The sequence below is a fragment of the Stegostoma tigrinum genome, chromosome 1 (assembly GCF_030684315.1).
Source record: "Stegostoma tigrinum isolate sSteTig4 chromosome 1, sSteTig4.hap1, whole genome shotgun sequence".
Taxonomy (NCBI): Eukaryota; Metazoa; Chordata; class Chondrichthyes; order Orectolobiformes; family Stegostomatidae; genus Stegostoma; species Stegostoma tigrinum.
The window spans coordinates 151,075,305-151,099,197 of NC_081354.1; the positions used below are offsets into that span (position 1 = coordinate 151,075,305).

At 43.0% G+C, this 23,893-nt stretch overlaps 1 protein-coding gene across 1 annotated transcript; it reads left to right on the forward strand.

The window, feature by feature from the left end:
• Positions 1-3,585: 3,585 nt before the first annotated feature.
• On the forward strand, positions 3,586-15,794 carry rx3 (retinal homeobox gene 3). Its single transcript, XM_048539845.1, has 4 exons — positions 3,586-3,889; positions 4,293-5,144; positions 5,495-5,739; positions 14,965-15,794. The coding sequence occupies exons 2-4, from the start codon at positions 4,874-4,876 to the stop codon at positions 15,412-15,414; spliced, it is 966 nt and encodes a 321-aa protein (XP_048395802.1). The 5' UTR covers positions 3,586-3,889; positions 4,293-4,873; the 3' UTR covers positions 15,415-15,794.
• The last annotated feature ends 8,099 nt before the right edge of the window (positions 15,795-23,893 follow it).

Genomic DNA, 23,893 nt, shown 5'->3' on the forward strand with positions numbered 1-23,893 from the left:
TTGAGGAGTCCTAGCAGAACTGGAATTATTGGGTAAGGGGGACAAACTTTCCACATCTCAGCTCCAGGCATCTCTGCAAAAGTTCCACAGAGTAGTGCCCTCAGCCCAACAATCTTCAGCTGCTTTGTCAATGACCTTCCTGCCATCATAAGGTCAGAAATGCGGATGTTCATCGATGATTGCACAATGTTCAGCACCATTTACAATTCCTGATGCTGAAGCAGTCTATGTTCAAATGCAAAAGGTCTGGACAATATCCAGGCTTGAGTTAACAAGTGGCAAGTAACATCTGCTTCACACAGATGCCAGACAATGGCCATCACTAATAAGAGACAATATAACCACTACCCTTTGACATTCAATGGCATTAACTTCACTAAATTCCCCACTATCGACATCCTGGGGTTACCACTGACCAAAAACTCAACTGAACTTGCCACATAAACACAGTGGCCAGAAAAGCAGGTCAAAGGCTAGGAATACTGTGGCAACTAATTCACATCCTGGTTCCCCAAAACCTGTCCACTCAAATCTCCCTGTGTTGTACTTTCTTGGAGTATCTCTTGATTTCGATTATGGATTGCGTTTTGATTCACGCTTTCAACATGTATATCCTACATGAAACTCCACCTGCCAAGCTTTTACCCACTCACTCAATCTATAACCCCTTACAGATTCATTATGTCCTTATCACATCAGGCCGTTCCTCCTACTTTTGCAATGCCAGCAAATTTGGATACATTAAACTCTGGAAGTTCTCCAAGTTATTAATATAAGTACTAAATAACTGAAGACCCAGAACTGATCCTTATAGCAGAGATAACAAGGTGTGGAGCTGGATGAACACAGCAGGCAAAGCAGCATCTTAGGAGCAGGAAAGCTGACGTTTCGGGCCTAGACCCTTCATCAGAAATGGGGGAGAGGAAGGGCGTTCTGAAATAAATAGGGAGAGGGGGGAGGTGGATCGAAGATGGATAGAGGAGAAGATAGGTGGAGAGGAGACAGACAGGTCAAAGAGGCAGGTGTGGAGGCAGGGAGGGGATAGCTCACTCCAAGGAGGACCCGTCTACACCTTGTCTCAGATTCTCCAGCATCTCCAGTTCCTATTACCTTTGATCCTTGTAGCATTCTACTTGTTAATTTTTTTCACCCTGAGAGAAAGAAATAAACCTGACTCTGTCTCTGTGCTGTGCTCTAACTAATCCTCAACTCATTACCCCAATACCATAAACTCCTATCATGCACAATAACCTTTTCTATGGCACCTTGTGGAATGGCTTCTGACATAAAAAGGAAACCAGCTTAAAAGATCCCCTTTGACTTCACCCTAAGAGTGTGCCTTCACTTCAGCTTCACAAAATCCACCATTTCCTACCCAAGTGCCAACTTCTATCAGTATCCAAGGAAGACTTATATTCCACCTGACTGACATAACAAAGTGCGAAGCTGGATGAACACAGCAGGTCAAGCAGCATCTTAGGAGCCCAAAAGCTGACGTTTCGGGCCTAGACCCTTTATCCCCGAAAAGTCAGTTTTTTGTGCACCTGAGATGCTGCTTGGCTTGCTGTGTTCATCCAGCTTCGCACGTTATCTCGGATTCTCCAGCATCTGCAGCTCCCATTATCTCTCTCCCACCTGACTGAGTTAGATTTTGACAGGAATCTAAACAGAAAAGAAATGCAAGCATGCCATAATAACGCCTCTGCCAGCCCCCAAATCCAGCGTCCCGCTATTACACATTTAGCGCATGCAGAAACTGTTTGCAAGCAAGTTCGAATTGTGACAAGCATATTACTTTATCAAACCGTGAACTCTTGAAGAAAAGAGAACTGAGTATTGGTAGCCAGTCTTAGACTCGTAAAACTATACGTAAATGTACCTCAAGAATTTGTAGAATTTAACAAAACTACAGTTGGTACGGAAACGAATTTCAATTTTAAACCAGTTCTACACAGCTTTCAACACAAGTTAGGGCAAATCGAGAACTTTTAAAAAAAAATTCACCTTTGTTTTCTGCCCCGGAAAACAAACGAAACAAATGAAAATCCAGTGAAATCCATATGACCACCCTGATTGTTAATGAACTGATTCGAGTTTATCCGAATGATTCACCCAGCTCAAAACACAGAGACTCTGACGCTCAATTAGCCCTAACCGGCAGCTGTTCTAAAAGAGAAACCCCAACAAGAAGGCGCATTCATCACGTAGTATTTAATCAGTGGATTAGATACAAATATCTCAATAGCCTGAACAACTCGGAGGTAGTGAACATTCTCCTTCTCGCTTATGAAAGGAATTAGTTGTAAACATACACCAGGACTCCCCTTAACTTAAAAGAGCGATTGGATTTGGGTATGGAGCCTGCTTCTGACGGAACCTTGGACCTTGCCCCCGCATTATACCGTGCACTAATTCCTTCTTCCGTCATATCAACCAACACTGTACTTATTCTTCGTGGCGAAAATATGACAGAGAAAGCTGGCTTTGCATCTATTTACAGACTGAAAATAGACTAAAGATTAGCGTTGATTTTGACACGAATTCAGCTTAACTTGCAGGCAGATTCAAATAGGAATTGTTAGCGCTCAGTTCATCAAAACTGATACAAGCGCAATATCGATGCAAACTGAGACACCACAATGCACCTAAACGGAGTGTTGTACGCAGTCGCCGTCAGCCAACCCACACAACACTATGGACTTACTTTTTAATTGCTCACAATAGCCTCCCTAGACCTTTTATGTCTCTGTTCACCCTGTTGCCCTGACAACCTGTTATTGACAGGTAAATTGTATACAAAGCAAACCCGAGTTCTGGCATCCTTGTAAATAAAGGATAACACCGCCTCGTCATTAGAAACGCTCAGCCGTTGTAAACTGGCTTATAACGGAAAATGCCTTAAGCCCCTTAGCAGCGTGTGGGCATTGGGCTAAGATGCAGCCACTCAGTTTAGCTCTAATTGTAGTGATCACTTTAACTTTTGTTAGCTTTATTTACATTGTGAGACAGACACTAGTCTCTGCTGTCGTGCAGCAAGCAAATCGTTTTCAATTAAAGTGCTGCTTTCTAAAGTTCAAGTTATCACTAATTTAGTAAACACCTTAATGTGAAGAGGTTACCGCCTTGTGTTTTAATGAATTACATTGCGCTATATTCATTATCTCCCGTTCTAGTGAATACCCTGCATTACGCTTGTACTATATACCCAATATAGTTCATGCGATTTGGTGGCGAAACGCTTCTCACTGAAACTTACCTCGTCACCGGGTGTTTAATTTCTCCCAGAGAAGAGAAATTTAAAACTGAGAGCTTAATAGGAACAATATCCACCAATGTGGCTCTTAACCATTTCAGCAACCGAAAACAAAAAAAGAAATAAACATTTAAGAAAGTGGATGCATAAACAATTTTTAAAATGCAACTTAGAGCGCAATGGGTTCTTCTCACGGATAAACTAATTAATGATAAATCCTATTAAATCATTAATTAATGTGTAAACCTTTCAATAGACTCAAATAAACGATCTAACGAAGCACTTGTTGGCGCACATGTCTGACTTGAAGGGGATTACAAGAAGCGTCTCCTTGAGACAAGGTTCCCAGTAATTGCTTTACAAGAACATCTCTTCATTTTGCAATGCGTTCCCGATGCGAATACATCGAGCAATAGGCGCCGTCGGATATTTAGAGCAATGATGGGACCGCGTCGTTCTCTCTGCAGTGTACTGGAACTGATAAACGTTCGGCTATTTAATACTAACGATGGGAGAGTAACAATAAAAAGCCCAATAACTGTACAATAATGACGCAAATAATTATTATCGGGTCATGACAGTTGCAAGCTCCGAGCCTTCACTGAACTGTAATCCTTACTTGTAGTGGCGACATTGGTAAAGTTTTTCGATTGTCCTTTTAAGGGCAGGGATATACTCCGGGATATTTCATCTACTGGACAAATGTGGATGTGTGAGAATGAAATTATTTAACTGGCATCATTCATAATCCTATTTTGTGACCTGTTGATTGTAATTATTAATACATCTGCACGTTAGTTTAGCTGTTTCAATGTGGCTACCTAGACGTTTACACAAGGTGTACTCATTTCTAACCCGTATATTAAACGACAGTGCATATTCCGACACTGTGTAACAACACATAAAAGAGAATTGAGCTATAATTTATGTTGTAAATGAATCGCACATTGGTAAGCTATATTAATGGAGGATGTTCAATTGTATGGTCGTGTTCTGTCTGCACAAACTCTGCTCTAATCTGTATCCGTCCCTCCCCCAGCCTTTTTTTTATCGATGCGACAGCTGGGAGAGGCAAAGATTGGTCCAAGATTTATAAGGACCACTTTCCACAAAGGGGCCACAAGAGGTGTCAGGAAGCGGCTTGGCGCTGCAAGTCACTAGGTGCTCCAAGGCCCTGGTAACAGCATCTCAAGCTTAGCGGAAACCTATGGACCGCCAGCTCGGTGGGAGGCTCTCGGAGTGTTTAAGGAGGCGCCTGTGAATGGATGTGAGCTGATGCATGAGCTCAACTCGAAGGCTGTGATCGCCGGAGCGGGTTCAGGTCCACTTTAGGAGCTAAAGATCCATTCTCCAGACGGCGCTTCACCTGCACCTAGTCTTCGCTCTTACGTTCCGGTGAGACCTCTCTGACACCACTGACAGCGCTTATGAAAGAAACAAGCAGGAGAAGGAAGTTACACCCAACGAAAAGTAGCCACTTGTAGAATCGCCGCAAGGAGCAAATCCCGGAAGCTGAAAGAAGCAAAGAAAAAGTGAAGCTTGAGCGTGCAGAAACCGAATTCTTGTCGTTGGTCCAAGCGGACAGGAAGCTGGTCGTTATTATTTCGCCGCTGATCATTCATGCGGTTGCAGAGCCCGGCCAGCAGAGCGATGGATGGAAGTTTGTACCCGTTTGGGAGCTTGGCCAGGAGTTCGGGAAGCGCCCCTTCCAGGGTCCACAGCATAGACGCAATCTTGGGATTTACCAAAGAAGATTCCGTCCTCCATTCGCCCTTCACTTCCCACAGAAACTCCAGGAATGTGGAGGAAGCGGGAAAAAGCAACGGCCGGGATTGTTTCAACCGAATGTCAAACCTAAAGCATAACCAGGAGAACTCTGAGACTTTGGATGGTAAGAGCGTGTGCCCTTTTTTACAATGCTGCTGCGCAGTTTTATTCTGGAGTGGATTGTCCATTTAATTCCATTTAATAACAATGGCTGCAATAAATAATGAAACGTTGATCCCCTTATTGCCAATCGCTATCATTTTAAAGAATTGTGATAAATACCGCAACTTGGGGTTCTTGTAGCACAGTGGTCATGTCCCAACCTCTGATCCAGGAGGCCCGGCTCCTGATGTGTGTAATAACATCCCTGTAAAAACCTGATTGGTTAGAAAATATCTAAGTACTGTAGCTTAGACGAATTAGGCTAACAAAAACATGCGAAATAAAGATGTCATCCTCTTTTGTTCGGATCAGATCATTTCTGCACGAACAGCAGTGGCGAAGGTCTCCAGCCTCCGGATATTGTCAAAAGCAAGCAACAGGAGAATAGTGTGATAAACGCGGACCAACCCAAGAAGAAACACCGGAGGAACCGAACAACATTCACCACATACCAACTTCATGAGCTTGAGAGGGCCTTTGAGAAATCCCATTATCCAGATGTCTACAGCAGAGAGGAGCTGGCCATGAAAGTCGACCTACCTGAGGTTCGGGTACAGGTGAGATACTTCTCTTTCTATGTCAGTTCTGTGCCTTAGTATCTACACGCTCGTATCTTGCTCAATGCTCACTTCTCTTGCCTGAGTTTCACGATTCGATGACGAGCCATTAGATGTAAACACGAGCTGTGAGCGGGACGCGATGATTGATCTAAGATTTCGCTGCCTGACAATTACTGTCTCTGAAGTAATTTCTGACCCGGTCATCGGGTGTTCTGGAAGTTTATACCTGATCATCCAATCAGTATTGTATTTTATTTCCAACATGTCACTTCGTGAAATTAGAGTCCTTTGATTTGGTGCGTGGTATGAGAGGGTTGTTTAAGGACGAGAGATGAAGTAAGTTCTTTGGGTTTTAGAAGAATCAGAGATTATTCCGGTGAAAGATGGAAAGCCGGGAAAGGCTTTGACCAGTTTAATTTTGAGAGGTCGTTTCCATTGACTGGGGGATCAGGAAGACGTGGGTTTGGGTGTGTGGGTGAGGGTTCGCAGTCTCAAGACCACGAATCTATCCTTTTAGGAGATTCCCAGGATTCTGACTGGTTGAAATTGTCTATGACTGAATTCATTCCTACCTGCGGTAGACACACTCTCTGGGAGAGAGTGACAATGATCTGCTGGATAGAGGGGCCAAATAGTCTGCTTCCGCTCGTATTTTCATCTGTATGATCAAAATGAACCCTAAAGCGCAGACATACTTACCATCAATTCATGCCTTGCTATTTACTTTCACAACTTCAAATATTGTCGTTCGTCCTGATGACCCCAAAACGGTAAATTATTCCCGGTTTTTATTTTTTTTAAAAAGGCCTCCAGTACATTTCTACAGATTTGTTAAATTCTATGTGTAACGTAAAGTGTAGAAATCTCAGTTGGAGTGGTAGCTCCCTTGAAACAATATTATCGAAGCTGCAAGAAGAATGAAACCGAAAAGTACTGCAGATGCTGTAAATCGGGAACTAAAACGAAAATTGCTCTGAAAAAAGATCGTAGTTTTAAATTTCCTGTGTTAAATATTGTGTTCTGAAGAAAGGTCGACTGACCCGAAACGTTAACTCGGATTTCACTCCCACAGATGCTGCCAGACCTGCTGAGTTTTTCCAGCAACTGTTTCTCTTACGCTGGAGGTAATGTCACGTGATTCTTATTGAATTGCTCCCAATGCAATTTGACGATACGATTTATTGGTAACACCTGACAATATTATACATCAATATCATACTGTTGCGAGAAGATTCTGGACGTACATGACAGTTAGTCAGTGTCTGCGGATGGGAGCTAAGTACCAACTGGGCTGTGTCCAGGTTACGTTCTTGCTCCAGATTCGCAGAAACTGCCATCTAAAGTTTTCTCACCAAACAGCGTGCAGAACACGCGCGGTTTCTGCTCTGCTCGGACTCATTAGTTTCGCAGTCTTAACGAATCTTTTCTTCTTCTGTTTGACTGGGCAATAAAAAAAAACATGCGTCGAATTTGACAAGTTTTAAACTGCAGGGGGAAACTCTTAAATGTATTTCATGTTTATTAAAGATCGTGCTACCTAAAAATCAGTACTTCAGAAATATCATAAACGTACCTTGCATTGGGCTAAATGAAAGCTGATTATCTTGGGCAAAGGTTGCAAAATATAAGACTTTCGTGTATTCATGTATTCTGCCTTTGAATTTGCTGCAATTTTGCAATCTGCCCAGGCAAATTAAGGGCACTAACCAATACAATTCTATTCATGATTAACACACGAAAAGACACGACAGTAAGGAGAAGCAATTAACGGTACCTGCCAGACAGAATATAAATAGAGTGCTTTGTAACCAGGAGTGTCAGATTAAATTCATTAGGCATAGTCATTGAGTTATACAGCATGAAAACTGACCCTTCGGTCCAACTTACTCATGCCAACCAGATATCATAAACTGAGCGAGTCCCATTGCCGGCACTTGGTTCATATTCCCTCTAAACCCTTGCTGTTCATATACCCATCCAGATGCCTATTAAATGTTGTACTAACCAGCCACCACCACTTCCTCTGGCAGTTCATTTCATCCTCTGCATGAAAAAGTTACCTTTCAGGTCCCTTTTAAATCTTTCCCTACTGCAATACATTAGTATTGCCACAAGCAATTTGTCTTGTTCAAGTTGGAGATTTTGTTCAAAGTACGGTTTGGAAATCGATTTCTTTTTAGCAGTGTGACAGTAATCATATGCAGCTGATAGTTTAAACAAAAAGATTCGGTGGAGTTTCATTGCAGTTTGTTCCTTTCTTCCCAGAAACGAATCTTAAACTAAACAGCGATCGTTAACAATCTGGGAGTCTTCCTTTTTATTTCTGTTTTCTTTGAAACAGATTGTGGCAAGAAACCTTCCACCCAAGTAACAAGCAATTTTAACTTGCTCTTTCCGTTCTCTAAGGGCCCCGCAAAGTCGTAAGAAACCCGCTCGGAACAAAGGGGCGGTCTGGTTAGTTGATTTTATGCTGGCAGACGTTAAAAGCTTGAATTATCATTATTGTATTAATTGGCATTTCCGGTCATAAAATATTGTTCTAGACCAGATTGCAAAGTAAATGTTGATACGGGTAAACTTTAACCGAGAAATAGATTCAAGTCAAACTCGCTCATGAAAATAGAGAAGAAATAGGAATCCAATTATTATAATCCATCTCTAACACGAAATATATCTTGTTTTCCTTTGGCCGCGTTCTGGCATAAGTATACGGATCTAACCCCCCAAAAATGAGTTCTAATCAAATATTTCCACCAAATCTTTGTTTACAGGCATTAAGTTAGGCAAATATGCAACAAACGTACTTTCTCTTTGCTGATCCGTGCCCCTAAAAAAGTTTCAAAACTTTTAAAAAAATTCTTGTGGAGGGGAGAAAAAAGCTGTTGAGCTAAGCAAGCTGGTTGATAACTTTATTAAACATTTCAATCATATTAAATGGTGAAATAATGACGAAGACGCAGTAGTTAAAATTCTTTTTATTGCGCTCGAAATATTAGGCCTTTGCCAGAGATTTGTTTAATTTCAGGCCAGATTCCTGAATTCAGTGAGACTTCTCATACCGCAAGGTGTGGGTAATTCAGCGGATTGAAAATGAGTAAATGTTGGCGCGCAGGTCGCTGAGTGGGATCGTAAATTGGAATTTCAGTTGGAAAAGACTCTTTGGCAGCATTCTTCATTAGAACATGTAAGTTCTGCGCAAACAAGACAGACCCGAAAGTGTCTGTCCAAATAAATGCACATATAATTATTGCTGTGTAAATAATGCCAGAAATTCGGAATAAGCAAGAGATCCCAGAAACAAAAACAGAAATTACTGGAGAAACTCAGCGGGTCTGGCAGCAGGGTCACTCGAAACATTAAAAATTCTGTTTTCTCTCCACAGATGCTGCCATACCTGCTGAGTTTCTCCTGCAATTTTTGTTTTTGTTTCAGATCTTCAGCATTCGCAGTTCGTTGCTTTATTATACTAATTCCATTACTGAGAATTTATGCAAATGATTGGACTTTCTGCTTTACCGTTTAACCTCTTAAACTATCGTTATCTGTCAACTCCGTGAATTCCAAGACATTGCAATGTTCGCCTTTTTAAAACGACTTAAAATTCACTGCGGAAAATTGAGAGATTGTATTTCTTTTTAAAAAGAAAACTGCATTTTATCTTTCGGTTGATCCAATCTTATTACCCGTCTCTTTCCTTCTGCCTTTGCACTTCGACCTCAATTCATTTTTTTTCCCATCTGGGGTTCCTTTTCGCCAAATAAAAATCTATAAATCTCATCGTGAGCAGAGATCATAGAATCGCTACAGTGTGGAACAGGCCATCCGGCCCACTGAGTCCAACCAACCCTCCGAAGACCATTACACCCAAAACCACCCACCTACCCCATCCTTCTAACCCTGCATTTCCAATGGATATCCCACCTATCCTGCATACCCCTGGACACTGCAGGCAATTTAGCATGGCCATTCCACATAACCGGCACATCTTTGGACCGTCGCCGGAAACCAGAGCACCTGAAGGAAATCCATGCAGACACAGACAGGGAGAATGTGCAAGCTCCATACATACAGTCGCCCAAGGCTGGAATCAAACCCAGGTCCCTTGTGCTGCAAGGCAGCAGTGCTAATCACTGAGCCACCATGCTGTTGGTGATCCAACCAACCAGTAAGACCACTGCTGCTTTATTCTACTCTTACACTTTCAGTAATCTGGTATGCAAAACATTTTCCTACTGGGCAGTGAATGTAACAGTAAAATAGCAACCAGGGAACATCCCCCTGTAAAAAAAACAAAGGATTGCTTCGGTGGCAATATCTGTTGCTATTTCCAAATGAAATAAAACATTTGTCCAGCAGCATAGCTATTTAGGGGAAGGCAGTGGTGAAGTGGTCATTTCACTTGACCAGTAATTCAATTGCTGGGCCAATGTTCTGGGGCCATGGAATCGAATAGCAGGCTGATCCCTGGTGTGACAGGATTGAGCATGAAGAGAGACCCGAGCATTGTGGACTGTACTCGCGAGAGTTTAGAATAATGAAAGGAGATCTCACAGAAATCTGTTACATTCTAAAAGGACTATGTATAGGACTTTGGTTTGTTCAGGACTTTGGTTCGGCTACATTTGGAATAGTGCACACAGTTCTGGTTGCAACATGACCAAAAGGATTTGGATGCTTTGAAGAGGGTGCAGAGGAGGTTCACCAGGATGTTGCCTGGTATGGAGGGTGCTAGCTATGAAGAGAGGTTGAATAGATGAGGATTATTTATATTAGAAAGACAGAAGTTGAGGGGGGACTTGACTGAGGTCTACAAAATCATGAGACATATAGACAGGGTGGATAGCAAGAAGCATTTTCCCAGAGTGGGGGACTCAATTACTAGGGATCATGATATCAAGGTGGGAGGGGAAAAGTTGAAGGGAGGTATGTGTAGAAAGTTCTTTATGCAGAGGGAGGTGAGTGCCTGGAACGCGTTGCCAGTGGAGGTGGTAGAGGCATGATAATGTAATTTAAGATGTATCTAGACAGATGCATGAATGAGCAGGGAGCAGAAGAATACAAATCATTGGAAAATAGACAACAAGTTTAGGTGGAGGATTTGGATTGGCACAGGCTTGGAGGGCTGAGGGCCTGTTCCTGTGCTGTAATTTTCTTTGTTTTGTTCTTTGTTCTTTGTTCTTGACCAGACAGATTAAACGCAGGAAGGATTTGCCCAATGACTGAGGAGTCCAAAACCAGGGGTCACAATCTAAGAATACATTTAAGCTATTAAGGGCTGGGAGGAGGAGAAATTTTGTCATGGAGAGAACAGTAAGCTATTGGAATTGTCTGTCACAAAATGTGGTTCAGGCCAAAACGTTAAATGTTTTCAAAGAGGAGATAGAAATAGTTCTTAGGGCTAAAGAGATCAAAGGATATGAGGCAAAAATGCAACAGGGTACTGAGTTAGATAACCAGCCATGATCGTATTGAAAGTGGCACATTTCTGTTCCGATCTTCTATGAATCTATACCACACTGGTGTCATCACCACATGGTGACCAACATTGATGGAAAAGCCTGTCTGATTTGTTAATGCCCGTTAAGGGACTTGATTTGTTCTGCATGTGGCACACAATAATGTGGTTGACTCTTAACTGCCAATTCAAGTTAGGCAATGGCCAAAAATGCCCACACCCCATGAATAAAAAGCATGTTTACCCCTAACAATTTCAGTAATTTGCATACTCTACAAGTTACCTGATCAAATACCTGTTGCTTTGAGCAGATCAAAAACAGTTTGCTAAACCTGAGGAAGTGCCATGTTTAGTTATGTACACACTTTTATATCAGAGCTTTAAGTAATCATCTGCATATTTAGCCAGATATACTGACAAGTTGAAAGAATTATGAGAAGGAAGTCACAGGTTCATTTGTGTAAGGGACTAATCATTTCAGACTGAGATGAGCATAAACAGATTCACTCAAAATGTTACAAATCTTTGAAACTCAACCCCAGAAAGTTTGGATATTCCATTATTGAATGCCTTCAAGAATGAGATAGAAATTTGATGCTTCAGGGATATAGAGAGTTGGCAGTAAAGTGGCATTGAAGTGTAAGACCAGCTAGGATTGCAATAAAAAAAGGAGCAGGTTTGAAGATCCATATGATCTACCTCTGATCCTATTTCCTGTATTTGATATAATTTTATATACAATTGTGTAATTTTTTCACAAGATCAGAATGAAAATGCACATACAGGATACTGTTGGAATACTGCGTATAATTGTGGTTGCCATGCTACAAGAAGGATATTATTAATTTGGAAAAGGTGCAGAGAAGATTTACAAGGATGTTACCAGGATTGGAGGCTTTGTGTTATAAGGAGAGGCTAGATAGGCTGGAACTTTTTTCCCTGAAGCATAGAAGGTTGAGAGGTGACCTTGTAGAGATTTATAAAATCATGAGAGGCAATAGATCAGGTAAATAGCAAAGGTCTTTCCCCCAGGATGGGTGAGTTCAAAACTAGAGGGCATAATTGTAAAAACAGAGAGGAAAGATTTAAAAGGAACCTGAGGAACCATTTCTTCACATAGAGAGTGGTTCATATGTAGAATGAATTGCCAGAGGAAGTGGCGGATGCAGTTATTGTTACAATATTGAAAAGACATTTGGACAAGAGCATGAATAGGAAATGTTTAGAGGGATATGGGTCAAACACAGGAAAATGGGACTGCTTCAGTTTGGGAAACCTGGTTGGCATGGATGAGTTGGATGAATTGATTTGTGTTCTATGACTCTGTGATTATAATTTCCTTCTATATTCTTTGCAAGCCTAAAGCCCATGTCCTATAAACCCAATAGCTTTTCTTACTGTAGCTTAAGAGCCTCAAATGTATCCCTTATGACTTTGCTACCATGCTGCAGCTTTCATTTTACAAGTCAAGATATTGAGGAATTCTGTATGTTTTCTGCTGCTCCAAAAATACGATATTGTTTTATTTACTCTGGATTGTAAGCATTATTTCCCATCCCCAGTTGCCCATAAAAAGATGCTGGTGAGCTGTCTAGAGTTAATAGATAATAAAATGTGAGGCTGGATGAACACAGCAGGCCAAGCAGCATCTCAGGAGCACAAAAGCTGACGTTTCGGGCCTAGACCCTTCATCAGAGAGACTCTCTGATGAAGGGTCTAGGCCCGAAACGTCAGCTTTTGTGCTCCTGAGATGCTGCTTGGCCTGCTGTGTTCATCCAGCCTCACATTTTATTATCTTGGAATCTCCAGCATCTGCAGTTCCCATTATCTCTGTCTAGAGTTAATGCCTGGTTCACTATTGCCTGAGTTCACTCAGCTTCACCATTAGCTATTTTTCCAACATCCATATTCAACTTGCAATAATATTTTTCCCTTCTTGGTATGCAGAGTCTAATAGGTGTCTGGACTGAATTTCATCTTCTTCCATTGATTTGGCCTCTTGGCTCAACCATGCTCCCATTGTCTTCCTTTCCATCAATTTAAGGAAATCAGCTGACAACCTTTTCTCTTTTCCAAAGTCCTGTTCATATTATTTTGGGACAAGGCCAGCAGATGAATGAAAATATCATGACCTGCAAGTTATGCTCTATTTCACACACACAGGAACACAGGAATAGGAGAAGGCCACTCAGCCTGTGGAGCCTGTTCCACCATACAATGAGACCTGTGGCCTAACTCCAGAAATCTGCCTTTGGTTCAGATCCCTTAACATCTTTATAGAGTCAGACAGCACAGAAATAGACCCTTTGGTCCAAATCATCCATGCCGCTCAGATATCCTTAATTAATCTAGCCCCATTTGCCAGCATTTGGCCCATATCCCTCTAAACTCTTTTTATCTGTATACCAATTGAGATGCGTTTTAAATGTTGCAAGTGTACCAGCCTCCACCACTTCCTCTGGCAGTTCTTTCCATACACGCACCATCCTCCCATGAAAGAGTTACTCCTTATGTCTCTTTTAAATCTTTGCCTTTCACCAATGCCCTCTTGTTTTGGGCTCCCTTCCCCTGGGGAAAGGACCTCAAATATTCACTCTATCCATGTCCCTCATTATTTTGTAAACTTCTATTAGTTCACCCTCTCAGCCTCCGATACTCCAGCGAAAGTACCCCCAGCCTATTCAATCTCTTCGTACAGCTCAAACCCTGAAACCGGCAACAGCCTTGTAAATCTTTTATGAGCCCTTTCAATTTTTGCAACATCCTTCCTATAGCAGGAAGACCAGAATTGAATGCAGTATTCTAAAAGTGGCCCAACCAATGTCCTGTTCAGCCACAGCACGACGTATCAGTGCTTGCACTCAACACACTGACCAAAAAAGGCAAATAGTAATAGTGTATATTTATGTTTAGTGTTTCTTTGTTGTGTCACAATTGACCGTATGAACTGAGGATCATCTCCTGATCTGACCCAGGTGGGAAGGTAAACCTGAAGAAGGCAACCACACACACACTAGTCCATAATTGAGAGCTTAGCTTTACAGCAGCGCAAAATTAGGCTGGAAAGGAATTCAGGTGATCCCTTCAAACTCCTGGACAATTTCCAAATTTATACAGTGTTTGCTTAAATCCACCAGGATTGCCAACAATCCCAACTCCAGTTTTTGCACATTTTTTGTATGTATTTCGGTCTACTTGAACATAGCTGTTTTCTGATAATGAGAATTTTCATCCGGACCAAACAATGCTACAAGAAACTGGAATCTTTTCAGCAATATTTTTTAAAAACTCTTTACAAGTAACAGCATATATAATCTCTAGCATGAATACAAATGAAGTGGAATTTCTGCTTAGGATGCAAAAGAAAACACATAGCTGAAACCAAGTAGAAGCATGTCTCCTGGTGAGTCCCCCAAAAGGCCCAATACCTGCCTATTAGAAAGTTCACTCATAGTTTGTGTAATAGACAGTTCCCATCTGATTTCTATTTTATGTTCTGTATCAAATACCGAGAACATCTTTGGCTTTGTATCTTTCTCTACTGGAAGCCATAGCAGCTATTTTCATTAAAAATATGTTTTTAATTTTCTATGCTGAATTAGCTGCTCCTACCCAGGAAAAAAAGGGTAAAATATCAATCCCAGGAAACATATGAAACATATTCCCAACAATAAACCTTTGAGGGGGTGGGTGTAGCATTATAAGTTAGATACATTGTATGGCAAATTTTGTTTATATTTTAACACTAAAATGTCCTTTCATTTCAGGTATGGTTTCAAAACAGAAGAGCCAAATGGAGGAGGCAAGAGAAATTGGAAGCCAGTGTAATGAAACGTCAAGATTCGCCCATGCTTTCCTTCAACAGATCATCACAAACTTCTACCATGAGCACTCTGAACGGTAACTTGGCACTTGACCCTTGGCTCACTTCACCAATATCCAGCTCATCCACATTACAAAGCCTTCCAGGTTTCATGACCACGACACAAGGCCTGCAGAGCAGTTATACGCCTCCACCTTTCTTGAATTCCTCAGCCATGAGCCACAGCCTGCAAAGTATGGGTGCAATCACTCCCTCAACCTTCCAATGTGGGACGCCTTATGTGGACAAATTTCCTTTGGAAGATGCAGAACAAAGAAACTCCAGTATAGCTTCCCTAAGAATGAAAGCCAAAGAACACATCCAATTCATTGGGAAAAGTTGGCAGACAATCTGAGCAATTTGGTGGAGATTATAAAATGAAAATTCTATTAAAATTCCTTTAATTGTTAAAAATACTGATAAAAAGTTTGAAATTGGGCTGTAGAAGGGTCGCATTAAATGTCAGAGCATCAGAAAATCTCAGAACTATTCTGAAGAAGTTACCTTTAAACATGTCTTTTTTTGTGCATTTGTTGACAGTGTATTTGATATAGCTGCAATAAATTTGTTGTGTAGGGTGTGTAGTTTCTTAAATTAATACTAAATGAGCCATATTTAGTGCTTTATACATTTTTAACATTTGCAAGGTTTTAAGATAATAGTCTGTTTGAAGAAAATTTTGCATTTGATCAGTGAGATGATTCATATCTGACCAAAGTAACATGATTGTGTTCATAACTATGGCAATAAATGAATGCTTTATTAATAATAGACCATAAACATTTTTACATCTAAGAAAATAGTACGTTTATATTATTTCAATCAAGAATTTCTTCATTCCTGATTCAATGGAATAAAGGTTATCCATGCACTTGCAATGACTGGTCCAAATCATAAGATCATTCAGCAAGACACATCATGTTAAAGAAAGAAGGGTTTTCATAAAAGAATTACCAATAATTACACTTTTAACATTAAGGCATTTACTTTGTTTTCTTGATGCATGCATTTGTTTCTTCTCAGTTTTTCCCCTTGCTCCGTTGATGTGGCCAATTTATGGTGGGCTTTAGATCTACAGATGTAGAAGCTTACAAATACCTGACCAATTGGCCAATCTTCATTTGTAAATCCAGACAGCATGTATCAAGAGCAAAACAAATAGGCTTCACCTTAGTTAAGATAACAAAGTGTGAAGCTGGATGAACACAGCAGGCCAAGCAGCATCTTAGGAGCACAAAAGCTGACGTTTCAGGCCTAGACCCTTCATCAGACCCTTCATCCTCTCTGATGAAGGGTCTAGGCCCGAAACGTCAGCTTTCGTGCTCCTAAGATGCTGCTTGGCCTGCTGTGTTCATCCAGCTTCACACTTTGTTATCTCAGATCCTCCAGCATCTGCAGTTCCCATCATCTCTGATCACAAGCTTCACCTTAGCCTTTTGTGACATGCACTTTTTAGTAAGAGCCATTGAATTGCAATCAGATTAAGAACCTTGTCTGAATTTTCTTCAGCTTTCTATGCCCAATTATTTAGCTGTTAATTAATAACATTAAGTAATGCAACAAAATTGAACCAAACATGAAACATTCTTAATCCACATGGCTCAGTAGTATTCATGGTAATGCATTTATCATCCAAGAGAAGAATAATAGCAACCTCTTAGTGATTTGAGCAGAATGTTATGCAGTCGTTTACTTTCAGGTCACAAAATGCAGTGAAATTTACTTGAATTTGTGTTTTAGTGTCAAATGCTATTGTAATATGATCACTTCAAAAAGTGAAAAAAAGAACTAAAGCAGAGAGATAGTTTGTCAAAAGCAATCTTGCATTATTTGAGTTTAAATTTATATTCATCTAGTCTACAGTTCTAATTATCAAGCCACTCTAATGAGCTGCAGAGTTTTAGAAATCATGGGGAGCAAAATTCAATATTGACACAGGGATTTGAAATGGCCATCAGTAAATTAGCTGGCTAGCATATGAATGAAGAGACATGGCTACAAAATCCATCACTGGCCGTTTTGGTCCACTGCTACATTTGAATTACACACCACTAAATGTGGTTCTGTGTTCTTTGCTGGTAATATCTGTTATACATAAGTTTTAGTGAGTTACGTGTAAGTCAAATAATTTTAAAGCAGGATAACAACTTTAGATTTTCTATAGTATTAAGTTTGTTTACAGCTTGCAGACTGGGTTCAATTATTCCATGAAGTGTTTAGTTTATACTTTTGAAAATGCCCATTATCCAATGGGGCATTCAAATTAGTCAAACAATTGTGAACTTGTCAGTATATCTGTTTACCACTTTCAATCGCCAGGGACTTCCACTTCTGTGTTCATTAAAATGTAATGTGTTATCTATCAAAAAGAAAGAGAAAATTTGCAGTTATCTAGCACCTTTCATGATCTCAGGATGCCCCAAAATGCTTTATAACGAAAGGAGTACTCTTGCAGTGTAGTCACTGTTAAAATGCAGGATATCAGGCAGCCAACTTGCATTCAGCCCCATCCCAAAAATGTAATAAAATAAATAACCACAGCATCTTTTTTTAAGATAACCAAGTGTGGAGCTGGATGAACACAGCAGGCCAAGCAGCATCTCAGGAGCACAAAAGCTGACGTTTCGGGCCTAGGCCCTAGCAGTTTCCTTCCTTAAAGGACATAAGTGACATGGATGGATTTTTTGTTTCAAAATTTCAAATAACAATTGTTGGAGACATAATTCCAGATTTTTTTTTTAATTTCAAATTTTACCATCTGCCATGGTAAAATTTGACCCAGGTTCCAAAGCATTATTTAGATCACTAGATTAATAGCCCAGCAATAACACCACTCAGCACAGATATATATCCAAGTCAAGATAATGTGTGGCTTCAAGTGGCATCTTCAGGAAGTGGTGTTCCCATACATCTGTTGTCCGTGTTCTTCTATCTTACGCAAATTATTGATTTAGAAGGCCCTGCCAAAGAAGATTTAGTGAATTGCTGCAGTGCATCTTGGAGATAGTATTCACTGTGGTAAAGGGAGTGAATATTGAAGATGCTGAAAGGAGAGCTAATCAAGTGCATTTCTTGAAATGGATTGTATTGTGTTTTTGTGTGTCATAAACAGCACCCATGCAAGCAAGAAGATCATGTTCTATCACATCCCTGACTTTTGTCTTGTGGACAGACTGTGAACAGTCAGGAGGTGAAATGCTCACTGCAGACATCCCAGTTTCTGATTTAAGATAACAAAGTGTGGAGCTGGATGAACACAGCAGGTCAAGCAGCATCTTAGGAGCACAAAAGCTGACGTTTCAGGCCTAGACCCTTCATCAGAAAAGGGGGATGGGGAGAGGATTCTGAAATAAATGGGGAGAAAGGGGGAGGCAGACTGAAGATTGATAGAGGAGAAGATGGGTGGAGAGGAGACTATGGATGGGGAGGTAGGGAGGGAATAGGTCAGTCTGGGAAGGATGGACAGATCAAGGGAGTGGGATGAGGTTAGTAGGTAGGAAATGGAGCCTGTCAGGAAGCCGGTCAGTCACTGTTTTTGGATCTTTAAAAAGCTTACCTCGAGGGTCGGTGCCTTCCATTTCTGGTTGCAGCAGTGGTGCAAGTGGGAGCTTGGACCAGGAGTGGCAGTGCAGGAAGAGGAATGTTCCTCCTGCATGATGTATGAGGTGAAGGGCGCCATTAGTGTCCCACCCAAATATGTCTGCAGGAAGTGCACCCAACTCTTGCTCCTCCAAGACCACGTTAGGGAAGTGGAGTGGGAGCTGGATGAACTTCGGATCATTCGGGAGGCAGAGTCAGTGATAGACAAAAGTTTCAGGGAAGTAGTTACCCCTAAGTGTAAAGCAAACTGGGTAACTGTTAGAAGGGGGAAAAAGCAGTCAGTGCAGGGATCCCCTGTGGTCGTTCCCCTGAAAAACAAGTGTACCGTTTTGGATACCATTGTGGGGGGGGGACTTACCAGGGGCATGCAGTAGGGTGCAGGCATCTGGCACAGAGTCTCTCCCTCTTGCACAGAAGGGAAGGGGGGATAGGAAGAGAGTGATAGTCATTGGGGACTCAATAGTTAGAGGGACTGATAGAAGGTTTGCCGGGAACGAAAGAGACTCACGATTGGTGTGTTCCCTCCCAGGTGCCAGGGTCTGTGATGTCTCAGATCATGACTTTGGGGTCCTGAGGGGAGAGGGTGACCAGCCCCAAGTCATGGTCCACATAGGCACCAAAGACATCGGTAGAAACAGGGATAGGGATGTCAGGCAGGATTTCAGGGAGCCAGGGTGGAAGTTGAGAGCTAGAACAAACAGAGTGGTCATCTCTGGTTCATTACCCGTGCCACGTGACAGCGAGGCAAACGACAGGGAGAGATTTCAACTGAACACGTGGCTGCAGGGATGGTGCAGGAGGGAGGGCTTCAGGTACATGGACAATTGGGGCTCATTCTGGGGAAGGTGGAACCTCTACAAACAGGATGGTCTCCACTTGAACCAGAGGGGCACGAATATCCTGGGTGGGAAATTTGGGTGGATTTAAACTAGCTCAGAAGGGGAATGGGAAACTGAGGTGTAGTCCTAGTACACAGGAGGATGAGCATAGGGAGGACATGGTCAGGACCTCACTGTCACAGGAGTGTGCTGGCAGACAGCAAGCTGGGTTGAAGTGTGTCTACTTTAATGCCAGGAGTATCCGGAATAATGTAGGTGAGCTTGCAGCTTGGATAGGTAGCTGGGACTTAGATGTTGTGGCCATTTCAGAGAAATGGATAGAGCAGGGTCAGGAATTGATGTTGCAGGTTCCAGGATTTAGATCTTTCATTAAGGTCAGGGAAGGTGGTAAAAGAGGGGGAGGTGTGGCTTTGTTGATCAAGGACAGTATAACGGCGGCTGAAAGAACCTTTGATGAGGACTCGTCTACTGAGGTGGTATGGACTGAGGTTGCCGAGGAAGGTTTGTCGACTGAGTCAGTATGGGTGGAAGTTAGGAACAGCAAGGGAGCAGTCACCTCACTGGGGGTTTTCTACAGACCCCCAAATAGCTGTAGGGAGATCAAAGAACTCATTGGCCGGCAGATTGTTGAAAAGTGCAAACGTAGCAGGGTTGTTGTTATGGGTGACTTCAACTTTCCCAATATAGATTGGAACCTCCTTAGTGCAGATGGTTTGGATGGAGCCGTTTTTGTCAGGTGTGTTCAGGAGGGTTTCCTTCCTCAGTGTGTGGACAGGCCGACGAGGGAAGAAGCCATTTTGGATTTGGTGCTCGGCAATGAGCCAGGACAGGTGTCAGATCTTGTGGTGGGAGAACACTTTGGTGGCAGTGACCACAACAGCCTCACATTTGCCGTAGCCATGGAAAGGGAAAGGAGCAGTTACCAGGGGAAGATATTTAACTGGGGTAAAGGAAACTATGACGCTATCAGACAGGAGTTGGGAAGTACAGATTGGGAGCAATTGTTCCACAGAAAGGGCACAGCAGACATGTGGAGACTGTTTAAGGAGCAGTTGTTGTGAGTGATGTATAAATTTGTTCCTCTGAGACAGGTAAGAAGGGGTAAGATTAAGGAGCCTTGGATGACGGGCACAGACGCGCTTCTTGTCAAAAAGTAAAAGGCAGTGTACGTAAGGTGGAGGAAGCAAGGGTCTGGCACAGCTTTAGAGGATTACAGGCTTGCTCGGAAGGAGCTCAAAAGTGGACTGAGGAGGGCCAGGAGGGGGCATGACAAAGGCTTGGCAGGAAGGATTAGGGAGAACCCGAAGGCATTTTACTCATACGTGAGGAATAAGAGAATGATCAGGGAGAAGGTAGGGCCTATCAGGGATAGCGTAGGGAACTTGTGCATGGAGTCTGAGCAGATAGGGGAAGCCCTAAATGAGTTTTTTGCTTCGATTTTCACTAAGGAAAGGGACCTTGTTGTGAATGAGAACTTTGAGGAGTAGGAAAACAGGCTTGAACAGATCATGATTAAGGAAGTTGATGTGCTGGAAATTTTGGCAAACATTAAGATTGATAAGTCCCCAGGGCCAGACCAGATTTATCCTACGTTGCTCCAGGAAGCGAGAAAGGAGGTTGCTAAGCCACTGGCAAAGATCTTTGCTTCCTCACTCTCCATGGGAGTCGAACCGGAAGATTGGAGGGAGGCAAATGTTGTTCCTCTTTTCAAGAAAGGGAATAGGGAAATCCCTGGAAATTACAGACCAGTCAGTCTTACATCTGTGGTCAGCAAGGTTTTGGAAAGAATTCTGAGGGATAGGATTTATGACTATTTGGAAAAGCATAGCATGATTAAAGGGAGTCAGCATGGCTTTGTGAGGGGCAGGTCATGCCTTACAAATCTTATTGGGTTCTTCGAGGAAGTCACGAGACAGGTTGACGAGGGTCGAGCAGTGGATGTGGTGTACATGGACTTCAGCAAGGCATTTGATAAGGTTCCCCACGGCAGGCTCATTCATAAAGTGAGGAGGTAAGGGATACAGGGTGATTTGGCTGTCTGGATTCAGAATTGGATGGCTGACAGGAGGCAGAGAGTGGTTGTAGATGGTAAGTATTCTGCCTGGAGGTCAGTGCTGAGTGGTGTCCTACAGGACTCTGTTCTTGGGCCTCTGCTCTTTGTCGCTTTTATAAATGACTTGGATGAGGAGGTTGAGGGGTGGGTTAGTATGTTTGCTGATGACACAAAGGTTGGAGGTGTCATTGATAGTATTAAGGGTTATTGCAGGCTTCAGCGAGACATTGACAGAATGCAGAGCTGGGCTGAGAAATGGCAGATGCAGTTCAACCCGAATAAATGCGAAGTGATGCATTTTGGAAGGTCGAACTTAAATGCTGAATCAAGGATTAAAGGCAGGATTCTCGGCAGTGTGGAGGAACAGTGGGATCTTGGTGTTCAAGTGCATAGCTCCCTCAAAGTTGCCACCCAAGTGGATAAGGTTGTTAAGAAAGCATAAGGTGTTTTGGCTTTCATTAACAAGGGGATCGAGTTTAAGAGCCGCGAGGTTATGCTGCAGATCTACAAAACCCTGGTGAGACCACACTTGGAATATTGTGTCCAGTTCTGGTTGTCCTATTATAGGAAAGATGTGGAGGCTTTGGAGAGGGTGCAAAGGAGGTTTACCAGGATGCTGCCTGGACTGGTGGGCTTGTCTTACGAGGGGAGGTCGACTGAGCTCGGACTTTTCTGTCTGGAGAGAAGGAGGAAGAGAGGTGGCCTGATCGAGGTGTACAAGGTAATGAGAGGCACGGATAGTCAATAGCCAGAGACTTTTCCCCACGGCAGGATTGACTGCCACGAGGGGTCATAGTTTTAAGGTGTTAGGAGGAAGGTATAGAGGAGACGTCAGAGGGAGGTTCTTCACCCAGAGAGTTGTGAGCGCATGGAATAGTTTACCAGTGGTAGTCGTGGAAGCAGAGTCATTAGTGACATTTAAGCGACTGCTGGACATGCACATGGACAGCAGTGAATTGAGGGGAATGTAGGTTAGGTTATTTTATTTTTGGATTTGGATTATTCCATGGCATAACATCGTGGGCCGAAGGGCCTGTACTGTGCTGTACCTTTCTATGTTCTATGTTCTTGTGCTGGGCTTCACGGGAACACTGTAGCAAGCTAGTGGCAGAGATGTTGGCCAGAGAGCAGGGTGGTGCAGTGAAGTGGCAGGCAACGGGTAGTTCAGGGTCCTTTTTGCAAGCAGAACGTAGATGTTCTGCAAAGCAGCCACCAAGTATACACTTTGTTTCCCCAATGTAGAGGAGGCCACGTTGTGAGCGGCAAATGCAGTAGACTAGATTCTTGCAGGTGAAGTGTTGCTTCAGTCTTGAATATTGGGGAGGGAAGAGGTAAATAGGCAGGTGTTGCATCTTCGCCGGTTACGGGCGAAGGTGCCGTAGGGTTGTGGGGAGGTGTTTGGGGTGAAGGAGGTATGGACCAGGGTGTCCCAGAGGGAACAGTCCCTGTGGAACGCGGACAAGGGAGGGGAGGGGAATATGTGTCTGGTGGTGGCAACTTGCTGGAGGTGGCGGAAATGGCATCTGATGATTTTCTGGACGTGGATACTGGTGGGACGGTAGGTAAGGATAAGGGGAGCCCTATTGCTGTTGCAGGAGGGAAGAGAAGGGGTGGGGGCAGAAGTGCAGGAGATGGGTCGGACCAGATTGAGGGCCCTGTGGACAATGACTCCATCTCGTTCTCTCAGTTCCTCTGTCTCTGTCGCATATGTTCAGATGAGGCCAACTTTGACAAGGGAGCTTCTAAAATATCCACCTTCTTCCCCAACCAAGGATGCCCCAGCTTGGTTGTCGACAGGTGGTAGGATGGCACGCTGACCTCTACATTGCTGAGGCCAGATGCCAACTCTCCGACATCTCCTCCTACCGTTCCCTGGATCATGGCCCAACCTCCGAGCATGAAACTATCATCTCGAAAACCGTTCACAACCTCATCACCTCAGATGCAATATCAGCGTCAGCTGTGGGCAGGGCTATATTGGCGGTGGTGGGCGGACCTGCGCCGTCGTCGGCTGTAGGTGGGGTTCCGTCGGCATCAGCGGTGGGTGGATTGAGCCTAACCGTCCCTCCACTGACCTCCTCATCTGCCTCTAACACACCCTCTCCTCCTGGATGCCACCCCACAGCCTCCTACCCTCCCTCAACCTCTTCATCTCCAACTGCCATCGAGGCATCAATCACCTCAACCTCTCCACCCCTCTCACCCTCTCCAACCTCTCCCCCGCAGAACACACAGTCCTCCGCTCCAATCCCAACCTCACCCTAAAAACCGCGGAGAAGGGAGGTGCAGTGGGATTATGGCGCACTGACCTCTACATCGCTGAGGCCAGACGCCAACTCTCC

What these genes read in the sequence shown, in the direction of transcription:
- rx3 (XM_048539845.1), top strand. Translation starts at nt 4,874, where the DNA reads ATGCGGTTGCAGAGCCCGGCCAGCAGAGCGATGGATGGAAGTTTGTAC. An exon ending in GAACTCTGAGACTTTGGATG is followed by an intron (nt 5,145 to 5,494) that starts GTAAGAGCGTGT and finishes TGTTCGGATCAG; the next exon opens with ATCATTTCTGCACGAACAGC. An exon ending in TACCTGAGGTTCGGGTACAG is followed by an intron (nt 5,740 to 14,964) that starts GTGAGATACTTC and finishes CTTTCATTTCAG; the next exon opens with GTATGGTTTCAAAACAGAAG.